Genomic DNA, 12,522 nt, shown 5'->3' on the forward strand with positions numbered 1-12,522 from the left:
ATACCCTCCCATTAAGCCAAAATGCCCAAAATCACTATTTCCAAGCCAAAATGCCCAAAATCACTGTTTCAAAAAAAAAAAGCCTATGACTTTTTTTAAATACCGAAATTGCCCTTTCCCTCATATTTATATAACTTTTCCATTCACTATAGGGGTTTTAAGGCAATTTTAGATAAATATGGAGGGTTTTTAGATATTTTACACTATAAAAGATTTTGATATTTATTTATTTATTTAAAACTTTTTCTAAAATGACAAAATTACCCCTCCCTTCATTTATATAACTCTCCTCACTCACTATAGGGTTAAATGTAATTTAGGGTAAATATGGAGGGTTTTTAGATATTTTACATTATAAAGGCATTTTCATATTTATTTATATATTTTATTACTTTTTCTAAAATGTCAAAAATACCCTTCCCCTCATCTATATAAACTCTCCTCACTCATTTTATTTCCACACACTTCTCATATCACTCAAACATTCACTCTCATTTTCATTTTTTTTCAACATCAATTAGTAGGGATTCGTTCGGACGAAGGAAGTTCGTATTTCTGAATTCGACTCGAAAAAATACTATTCATCAAAAAAAGGTATTTATGTCAATCTTATCCTAAAACTTCATTTTATTTGTTAAGTATAGTTTTTATGTCGTAATATGAGGGTTAAATGCAATATGTGACAAGTATTGGGGGTTAAATGTAATTTAGGATAAATATGGGAGGTTTTTGGATATTTTACATTGTAAAGGCATTTTCATATTTATTTATATATTTTATTACTTTTTCTAAAATGTCAAAAATACCCTTCCCCTCATCTATATAAACCCTCCTCACTCATTTTATTTCCACACACTTCTCATATCACTCAAACACTCACTCTCATTTTCATTTTTTTTCAACATCAATTAGTAGGGATTCGTTCGGACGAAGGAAGTTCGTATTTCTGAATTCGACTCGAAAAAATACTATTCATCAAAAAAAGGTATTTATGTCAATCTTATCCTAAAACTTCATTTTATTTGTTAAGTATAGTTTTTATGTCGTAATATGGGGGTTAAATGCAATATGTGACAAGTATTGGGGGTTAAATGTAATTTAGGATAAAAATGGGGGGTTTTTGAATATTTTACATTGTAAAGGCATTTTAATATTTATTTATATATTTTATTACTTTTTCTAAAATGTCAAAAATACCCTTCCCCTCATCTATATAAACCCTCCTCACTCATTTTATTTCCACACACTTATATCACTCAAACACTCACTCTCATTTTCATTTTTTTTCAACATCAATTAGTAGGGATTCGTTCGGCAGAAGGAAGTTCGCATTTTTGAATTCGACTCGAAAAAATACTATTCATCAAAAAAAGGTATTTATGTCAATCTTATCCTAAAACTTTATTTTATTTGTTAAGTATAGTTTTTATGTCGTAATATGGGGGTTAAATGCAATATGTGACAAGTATTGGGGGTTAAATGTAATTTAGGATAAAAATGGGGGGTTTTTGGATATTTTACATTGTAAAGGCATTTTCATATTTATTTATATATTTTTATTACTTTTTCTAAAATGTCAAAAATACCCTTCCCCTCATCTATATAAACCCTCCTCACTCATTTTATTTCCACACACTTATATCACTTAAACACTCACTCTCATTTTCATTTTTTTTCAACATCAATTAGTCGGGATTCGTTCGGACGAAGGAAGTTCGTATTTTTGAATTCGACTCGAAAAAATACTATTCATCAAAAAAAGGTATTTATGTCAATCTTATCCTAAAACTTCATTTTATTTGTTAAGTATAGTTCTATGTCGTAATATGGGGGTTAAATACAATATGTGACAAGTATTAGGGGTTAAAGGTAATTTAGGATAAAAATGGGGGGTTTTTGGATATTTTACATTGTAAAGGCATTTTCATATTTATTTATATATTTTTATTACTTTTTCTAAAATGTCAAAAATACCCTTCCTCTCATCTATATAAACCCTCCTTACTCATTTTATTTTCACACACTTCTCATATCACTCAAACACTCACTCTCATTTTCATTTTTTTTGTTAACATCAATTAGTAGGGATTCGTTCGGACGAAGGAAGTTCGTATTTCTGGATTTGATTCGAAAAATACTATTCATCAAAAAAAGGTATTTATGTCAATCTTACCCTAAAACTTCATTTTATTTGTTAAGTATAGTTTTTATGTCGTTGCAATGGGGTTAAATGTAATATTTGACAAGTATGGGGGGTTAAAATAATTTAGGATAAATATAGGGGGTTTTTGGATATTTTACATTGCTATGGGGGTTTTAGATATTTTACAATATATATAGGATTTATATAACATGTTAAAAATATATAGGGATTGCTTTGATACAAGACGACATACAAGGGTGTCAAATGAAATGTTATTAAAATTAGGACGTATTTTCATATTAAACATTGTAGGCGCATTATAATTAAAATTATAGGTTTTTTCGAGTTTCACCGCTTTAGGATATATCAATGCACATTTTTCTTATTTCTGAAGAATTTTTCGATTGTTGTCATTCTATGGTATTTCAACTTTTAGGATTCAAATTTCAGTTTTGTTTTTTCGAATTTCACTGTTTTAGCATATATCAACTCGTATTTTTCAGATTTTTTTAGAATTGTTCGATTAATACCATTCTAGGGTATTTCAATTTTTAGAATTCGAATTTAAGCTCAGTTTTTTTTAAATTATCGTTTTAGGATATATCCACTAGTATTTTTCAGATTTCTGCAGAAATTATTTATTATTGACATTTTAAAGTAATTCAAAGTATAGAATTTGAATATCTATTTCAAAGTATAGATATTATAAAAACGTTTTAAATAGAACGTTATAAACAGATAGATGCATTTTGATATAAGATAACATACGAAAGTGTTATATAAATTGTTAAATAATTATAGGGGGATAAATAACATATTAGAAAAATATGAGGTGTTTTTTTTAATTATTAATAATTGTACGGCTGATTTACATAGTTATTATTGATTTTTTTTTATACCTGAATAATTATCTTCAAAAACTTGTCATTGCAGGATTGATATTTAAAATGGAGGGTTATGCATCGGTTCGTTACCAAGGAGAATGGATTCAAGGTCGCAACAACACAATGAAATATGTTGGAGGAGCCAAACAATTGATTAAAATCCCTTATGGAACAACATTCGAGGGATTTATTGAGCTTTTGACGGAGTATTGCAGTATTGATCCAATGAAAAACTACATTCAAGTATCAATGAAGCCAAGAAAAATTGAGCTCGACTGTCCCATCCAGATCCAAAATGATGAAGATGTGCAAGGTCTTCTTGATATGTCCCAGTACTTTCAGGAATGTATTCCTGTTTTTGTTACATGTACCCCAATTGAAGGGCAGAAGGAAAAAGATGAAGATGAAGATGAAGATGAGGATGAAGATGAAGATGAGGATGAAGATGAAAAAGAAAGCAGTTGGGTCAAAAAAGAATACGATTTGGAAAAGTTGATTGATTTCAGTAATGACCCATTATATATTGCAAACTCATGGGCTCATGGAGAAAAAGATATAGTTCCCTATTGGGGTGATTTCGATGGAAACGATATGCCCGACATTCCTTCAGACGATGTAGAGCCTGAGTATATGACATCAGTAACCGAGGGTATAGATAGTTTACGGCTTGAAGATCCTACTTCAGGTGGTGGAAATTATTCTGGGCCGTTTTTTGACAATGTCCCCACTGATCCATTTAGGTGGCTTCCTGATTTTCCTCCACAACCATCAGCATCATCAAGTGGTTCCAGATCAATCCGAGAGGAGAATGGGGTCAAGATTGGTGATATTTTTCATAGTAAAGTCCAATTGATTGACGCCATGAGACAATTCGCCTTACTAAAAGGATTTCAATTTGGTGTTAAAAAGTCTGACAAGAAACGGTGGGAAATTAAATGCAAGGCTGAAAATTGTAAGTGGTATATACATGCAACCAAGTCCACTGTCGGTGATGTGTGGGGGATCAACTCTATAAATCCTACCCACACATGTTTAGTTGATCAAATCATGCCACATCACAGACAAGCTGGGGCCCGAGCTTTAGGTCAATTAATGAGATCAAAGTTTGTGATGATTGATCGAATTTATCGACCTAAAGAAATAATTGTAGACATCGCCGACCGATATAAAATTGATATTTCCTACTCACAGGCTTGGCGGGCAAGAAATTGGGCTATCAATTCATTGAGGGGTTCACCGGAGGAATCTTTTATGTTGTTACCAGATTATTGCTACAATTTATAACGTACTAATCCGGGCACCATTACTGCTATTGAAACAGACGATGAGCATCGATTTACAAATTTTAGTGTTACTTTGTTTCAGTATTACTTTGTTTATGTAACCGATGTATTTTTATTATTGTTTCAAATGTGTAATTGTATTGTCATTTGATGTAATAAATTTAGTGTTACTTTATTTCAGTATTACTTTATTTTCTCTAATTGTTTCAATTGTGTAAATGTTTGAGTAATTATACGTTTTTATTGTTTTTTCAGGACAAGATTATGTAAAAAATGAACTCAAATACGATACACATCTATATATAACCACAAATAAAGTATATCATATACATATGAACATACACTAAATATATACATCTAAACATAGGAATAACGATAAATATACATCCGTGAGCTACTCGATACAATGAAAGTACAACTGCGTCGCTAATCGTCGACGCATAGAGGTAGACGACTCTCGGGGGAAAACGTAGCTCCGTGACAACGCCAAACACTCAAAAAATCGCAACATAAACACGCCACAGTCACCGGAGCCTACCCCCTGCTAAGGGACATCCGAAGCTCGATGCAAAGTGAAAGGATCACGTCGTGGAGTCATCCTCGAAGCAGTCCAAAAACTCGTCGCCTCTAATAATGCGGGAATAAAGGTCATGTATGGTCGCATGCGCTGCTCTAGAGTCCCTATATTCCCTGAAAATGAAACCTCTGAATCGTACACCGTAATCGACCACTCACGGAAATCTATAACTCCGACGACCCAATGTGCGTTCCCGAAGTTTATAGGGATGAAAACCTATAAACAATGAGACATTTCAGTTACTTATCGTTGTCGTTATGTTCTTGAATGTAATAGAAATATATATAAACTATACCTGATCGACCAGCCCCCATGGTTTGTCCGGAGGAGCGAAGAATATATGAAGAAACATCAGTCCGACGGCTAAACGAAAGCCCTGTCACCAACGCAAACTCAAACGGGCTAAACCTCACATCGACCCCGCTAATCCTAAACCAAAACTCGTCTCTGGCAAATGGTGGATGTAACTGTCGTAGTAGAAATGCATGAACTAATATCCCGCAGAATTTTGTTTCGGGTAAACGAAGGAATGACCCGAAACATGTCCTCTCAAATAGTCGCTGCTGACGCGGGGTCAATGTAGAAGAAATTCGAGATAATGCAGTACGCTGTGCACGAGATATCGCATCTGCCCGGAAGTGTCTGGACTCGTCGGGAATGCGTAGCTCGCTGTCAACTCGTCTTCTTTTGCGAGAAATATCCTGTAACAATCACGTAAAAATTGTTAGACTTTCATATAAATAAATATGTAAACAAATGTAGTAATGAAAAAAATATAAAAAGATGAGAAATATTAAATAATTAAAATGAAAATAACAAAACGTAAGAAATAAGAATAGAAATTTGAATTCTATACAATGAAATACCTTAAAGTGACGATAATCAGAAAATGGTTGAAAAATCTTGAAAAGACGAATCGATATACCCTAAAATGATGAAATTCGAAAAAACGGAACTGAAATTCGAATTCTATATATTGAAATACCTTAAAGTGACGATAATAAGAAAATGATTCGGAAATCTTGAAAATACGAATCGATATATCCTAAAATGGTGAAATTGGGAAAAACGAAACTAAAATTCAAATTCTATACGTTGAAATACCTTAGAGTGAAGATACTCAGAAAATCGTTTGGAGATCTTGAAAATATGAATCGATATATCCTAAAATGGTGAAATTCAGAAAAACGGAACTAAAATTCAAATTCTATACGTTGAAATACTTTAGAGTGACAATACTAAGGAAATCGATCGCAGATCTTGAAAATACGAATCAATATATCCTAAAATGGTTAAATTTGAAAAAACGAAACTGAAATTCGAATTATATACGTTGAAATACCTTAAAATGACGATACTCAGAAAATCGTTCGGAAATCTTGAAAATACGAATCGATATATCCTAAAATGGTGAAATTCGAAAAAACGGAACTGAAATTCGAATTCTATACGTTGAAATACCTAAAAGTGACGATATTCAGAAAATCGTTCGGAGATCTTGAAAATACGAATCGATATAACCTAAAATGGTGAAATTGGAAAAAACGGAACTGAATTTCGAATTCTATACGTTGAAATACCTTAAAGTGACGATACTCAGAAAATGGTTCGAAAATCTTGAAAATACGAATCGATATATCCTAAAATGGTGAAATTCGAAAAAACGGAACTGAAATTCGAATTCTATATGTTGAAATACCTTAAAGTGACGATATTCAGAAAATAGTTCGGAGATCTTGAAAATACGAATTGATATACCCTAAAATGGTGAAATTCGAAAAAACGGACTGATATTCGAATTCTATACGTTGAAATACCTAAAGTGACGATATTCAGAAAATCATTCGGAGATCTTGAAAATACGAATTGATATACCCTAAAATGGTGAAATTCGAAAAAACGTAACTGAAATTCAAATTCTATACGTTGCAATACCTTAAAGTGACGATTCTCAGAAAATGGTTCGGGAAGCGTGAAAATATGAATTGATATATCCTAAAATGGTGAAATTCGAAAAACGAAAATGAAATTCGAATTCTATACGTTGAAATACCTAAAAGTGACGATACTCGGGAAATCGTTCGGAGATCGTGAAAATACGAATCGTATATGCTAAAATGGTGAAATTCGAAAAAACGGAACTGAAATTCGAATTCTATACGTTGAAATACCTAAAAGTGACGATACTCGGAAAATCGTTCGGAGATCGTGAAAATACGATTCGATATATCCTAAAATGGTGAAATTCTAAAAAACGGGACTAAAATTCGAATTCCATACGTTGAAATACCTATGAATTTCGCTAACGGAAAAATCATTTGAAAAATTGAAAAAAACGAATCGATATATCCTATAAACAAAAAAATCAAAATATTAAGTTTAAATAACGTCGTTACATCGTAAGTTGTGTCAAAAAACATCAAAATTCAAAAACTCGAATTTGAAATTTGAAAAATAGATATACAAAAACCTAAAACAAAAAAAACGGATATAAAATTCGAAAACTACACGGTCAGAAACCGTAGATAAGAAAATCTTCAATTTAACCCCTCATGAAAATTCTTTAATCAAAAAAGTCCACTGTTATATGCCAAATTTCCTAAAACCCCCTGTGCTGTAACGAAACTCATCCGGCTCCCCAAGGTTTTAAAAAACCAACTTCAGCCCCAACTAAACAAGGAAAATTCGCTGCCGTGGGAAAACTCGTGCTGCCGTGGGAAACGCCGTTCCCACGGCAGACTGCCGATTCATTTGGCAGCGATTTTCGACCCAATTTTGGTCGTTTTGACCTCCAATTTTCACATACATCAAAGGTAAACATTGTATAACATCAAAACCCTCAATCAATTCAACCAAAACAACCAAAAATCGAAAGATTTTAAGCAATATTCAAACGTAAACCCTAACATTTCAAAACCAAAATTCTCAATCAAATCTCAATTATTTCAGCAATAACTTGATCCAAACAATATTACGGGAGATATACTAACCTTCTTTGCCATTTGCGGTTGCCGGGAAGCTTCAAAATCGACGGAAATGAGATCGCCGTGGAATTGCCGTGGGAGGTGGAATGCTTTTGGAATTTTCGTGGAAATGAACGCAACTTGCCGTGGGAGGAAATGAAATTTTGCTGTGCTTATAAGGGGGGGCATTTTCGTAATTGCGCTTTTCCCACACCAACTTGCGAAATATCATAAAAACCCGACGTGGGATAAATATTTCCCCGAAAACCCAATGTTTTAAAAAAGCCATTTCACACCCCCAAAAACCCATTGTCCATTTAGCTGCCGTGGGAGAAATCTCTTACCGTGGGAAACTTCGTTCGGCCGATCCATTCGGCAGCATTTTCGGCCAATTTTTGGTCGTTTCGACCTCCGATTTTAACATAAATCAAATCTACACATTTTATAACATAAAACCCCTCAATCAATTCAACGAAAACAACCAAAAATCGAAACATTTTAAGCATTATTCAACCCGTAAACCCTAAAATTTCAAACCTAAAATTCTCAGTTAAATCTCAATAATATCAGCAATAACTTGATCCAAAGAAGATTACGGGAGATATACTAACCTTATTTGCCATTTTCGGTTGCCGGAACGAAAGAAAATCGGCGGAAATGACGCTCGCCGTGGGATTGCCGTGGGAGGTGGGAAACTTTGGAATATTCTTGCCGTTGTACAGTGAAATTTAGTTAACTTTATATATGGGGGTATTTTCGTCATTTCACAAAACATGGGCATTTTTGCTTTAACCTAAATTTTTTGGGCAATTTCGCTTTGACCCCTTTAATTTTGTCTATTTTTAATAATTTCCCTATAGATTATCTATAGGGAACTTGCAATGCAGTTTGAGATCCTGATTTTTTGTATAAAGCTCCATATTCTGCAAGATCTTCCTCCGTAAACCAAGGTGGAAGAGGAATAGTAGCGTCCACTAAACCCTTTATCTCCTGGTTTTCCGTGGCCATTGGTATTCACTTATGGAGAAGAGTATGTAGAAGTTCTTTACGACTGTCTTTGCATCAAGGCGGCCAAAACCAGCTTCCGCACGTCCGGGTTCCCGATAAATCATCAAAGTTGCCAGAATTAGCGAAACACATTGTTAATTAGAAGCCTTCGGGAAGATTTTGGCGGAATTGAGCGAGCTCTGGAGGCATAAATGGCACTTCCAATGTTAGAACTCCGGCAACCCTCTCTAGATGTAGAAGGACAAACTGATATGTCGGTCGGGCTCCAAAATCTTTTGCCACAAGGAAAACCTATGCTTATACAGAGAGACCAAATTGTTCATCTTAATCTTGAACAAATTAAACCCTTCATCTTTTGCGGTCGTATACATAGTTGGACGCAAAAAATTTCAGAATATATTTCTGTTTCTACCTTAGCAAGTCGGCGCTGGTCTAGAATTGCATGGAGATCATTAATGAAGTCTTTATAGGCGGTGTTTTCGGGTTGAGGTGGTGTGCACCAGGTGTACCATATCTCAGGAAATCCGTGCAAGAACACCACCACGTTAGGACCTGGAAGATTGTTACAGATTAGAAATGAGAGATAAGAAAGTGGAGTATCCATGGATGAAAATTATGGTGAGAAACCTATCCCGGTCTCGGCAATGTGAAGGTAGAGTCCCTGTACATTGGTGAAGTTGTGGTGGATTTTGTTCATTTTCAGAGAGATTCAGAATTTGATTAGGAATTAAGGCGGCTTTTATCAGAATTCAGACCGTGTGATCTGATCAGTCCATTGAATTTTGTCCAAAACTCCAAATTGCAAACCGGCTGCTGCTTCTGACCATTGAATTTTTGCATGCAAGTATATCATGCTTCTAGTTTTGTTGTGAATGTTTAAGTTAAAGTTGTAAGTTTATACATTTCTTCAGGTCGTGTAATTGGAGAAGACTGTTACATTCTCTTTCGTAACAAAGCTCCACCTCGCTCTCAAATGGCTATAAAGACAAGTCCTCCAATTTATTCATAATATAAGGAAAATCGTAGTATAATACACACATTATTCAATTTCAAGCCATATTCACATATATAAGCCTCAGCAAGTACTCTTGCATTCTTCCAGGAAGCTGCCTGGTAACTCATACATGTTTGTTGAGGAAGTTGAGGATTATCTGATTCACCTGTTCCGGCAATTGTTCATGAACAAAATGCGTCCCCTCAGGCAAATGTACAATCTCCAAATCTGGGACAAAATCCTTAACCTTTCCATTTCTTATATACTCCTCCATCCCCGGAAATCTAAGCACATAATCTTGGTCTCCCATGATCAGCAGAGCTGGAACTTTCACTTTCAGCTCTGCTACTTCGTAATCTTCATGAAATTTCCTACAGAATTAGATTATCAAGTCAAATTATATATAATTAGCCTACAACCCAGTTGACTTATCCATGGAGTGTTGTAGTCTTATATATTACCTATAGGGAACTTGCAATGCAGTTTGAAATCCTGATTTTTCGTATAAAGCTCCATATTCTGCAAGATCTTCCTCCGTAAACCAAGGTGGAAGAGAAGTAGAAGCCTCCACCAAATCCATTATCTCCTGGTTTTCAGCGGCTATTGGTATTTCACTTCTGGAGAAGAGTATGTAGATTTTCTTTACTACTGTCTTTGCATCAAGGCGGCCAAAATCAGCTTCCGCACGTCCAGGTTCCTGATGAATCATCAGAGCTATTAGAATCGGCAAAGCATATTGTTAATTACTCTATTGCTGTACGTGTAAAAAGCAATCAATAATGTCCCGCAAGAATACCTGCCACCTTAATATGTAGAAGCCTTCAGGAAGATTTTGACGGAATTGAGCGAGCTCTGGAGGCATAAATGGCACTCCCAATGTTACAACTCCTGCAACCCTCTCTGGATGGAGAAGGGCAAACTGATATGCCGGCCGGGCTCCAAAATCTTTTGCCACCAGAAAAACCTATGCTCATTCGGAGAGACCAAATTGTGAACTTCCCAATTCATCATAATCTTAAATAGAGAAGATAAGACATAGATAAAGAGCGAATACTTTAATTGTCATCCCCAACTTATAAGAGAACATTTTTTCCATCCACCTGTCTCTGATACAAGAATAACGGAGAATCTTTATATTCCTCTTGCGTGAAAAATTTCTTCCATTTTTATAGTCATTTAGAACTTAAAAAAGAGATGATAAGTTAAAAATATTTATCTAGTATTTATCATATCCCCAACTATAAAGATTTTAACTATTTTTATCCTCTTCTTATTAAAAAATCACCTCCTTATACAGTGAAGGCAGACTGAAAACCAGGTTTATGAACCAAAGTACCATCTCTAGTCTTAAACAAATTAAACCATTTATCTTTTGTTCAAAATACTATCTTATTCTGAGAAATTGGTTATATATTCTACATGGTTGGACGCAGAAATTTTCAGAATAGATTTCTGTTTCTACCTTGGCAAGTCGGAGGTGCTCTAGAATTGCAAGGAGATCATTTATGAAGTCTTTATAGGTGGCTTTTTCGGGTTGAGTTGGTGGGTCGGATAAGCCATAGCCTCTATAATCAGGGGCAATAGCTCTGAAGCCGGCGTTTGCAGCAGCCACCATCTGATGGCGCCACGTGTACCATATCTCAGGAAATCCGTGCAAGAAGACCACCACGTTAGGACCTGGAAGATTATTAATTACAGATTAGAAATGAAAGATAAGAAAGTAGATGAAATTATGGTGATGAGAAGAAACCTGTCCCGCTTTCGGCAATGTGAAGGTTGAGTCCCTGTACATTGATGAAGCTGTGGTGGATTTTGTCCATTTTCAGAGAGAGATTCAGGATTTGATTGTGAATTAGGGCGGCTTTTATCAGAATTCAGAGTGTGTAATCGGATAAGTCCACTGAATTTTGTCCGAAACTCCAAATTCCAAAATGGCTGCTGCTTTTTTACCTATTTAGAGATAATGGAATGTTAAATCAATCACGTTAGTCAATTTATAAACAAGACTCTATTATTTACAAACCAATTTATCTATTACTCTTCAGATAATCACTAGATCCGATATTTTATTATTATATTATTAATTTTTTAGTTTAAATTGGATAGAGCAATAATAAGCGTTACATATCACCTTTTATTTGTAGTAAAGAGTGTTATTTTTTTTAATTTAAAAAATTTTAAACACCCACTTATAAATGTTTAAATTTATTAATTTTAAAGATAAAATTATCATTTTATTTATAATATTAAAAAATAAACTAAAATTTAATTTCTTTTTTTTTTAAATCCTAAAAACTAAAAGTTTTCTTTTAGGTTAAGTTTTAAAATATAACATTTTTTTTTCTAGAGTTTAGTTTTCAATTTCTAGTGACAAAGAGTCTCATTCCCCTTGTTTAGAACTCCAACCAACGAAGATCTCATCTGAAAAGATGAAAAGTTTTATCGAAAAGACAAAAATGAAGAATTCATCTTTGTCTTTTTAGACAAAATCTTCATCAGTCAAAGTTCCAGAGAAAGAGAGAGAGATCATTGAAGCATGTGATGCATCAAAAACTCTTTATTGTCGAATATTGAAAACTAAACCCTAGGAGGAAATACTATTTTTTAAAACTTGGTCTAAGAAAAAAATTTTTAGTTTTTAGTGTTTTGAGAGGGAGAGGGGGGAGAAGG

General features: G+C 34.1%; 1 protein-coding gene across 1 annotated transcript; it reads right to left on the reverse strand.

The window, feature by feature from the left end:
• Nucleotides 1-9,832: 9,832 nt before the first annotated feature.
• Nucleotides 9,833-11,775, reverse strand: LOC123219040 (epoxide hydrolase A-like). The gene is made up of 5 exons (XM_044640742.1): nucleotides 11,603-11,775; nucleotides 11,315-11,529; nucleotides 10,649-10,816; nucleotides 10,314-10,549; nucleotides 9,833-10,223 (listed from the first exon to the last, which is right to left on the reverse strand). The coding sequence occupies exons 1-5, from the start codon at nucleotides 11,670-11,672 to the stop codon at nucleotides 9,977-9,979; spliced, it is 936 nt and encodes a 311-aa protein (XP_044496677.1). The 5' UTR covers nucleotides 11,673-11,775; the 3' UTR covers nucleotides 9,833-9,976.
• Nucleotides 11,776-12,522: the final 747 nt, after the last annotated feature.

Source organism: Mangifera indica, chromosome 6, assembly GCF_011075055.1.
Source record: "Mangifera indica cultivar Alphonso chromosome 6, CATAS_Mindica_2.1, whole genome shotgun sequence".
In the NCBI taxonomy this organism is placed as follows: domain Eukaryota; kingdom Viridiplantae; phylum Streptophyta; class Magnoliopsida; order Sapindales; family Anacardiaceae; genus Mangifera; species Mangifera indica.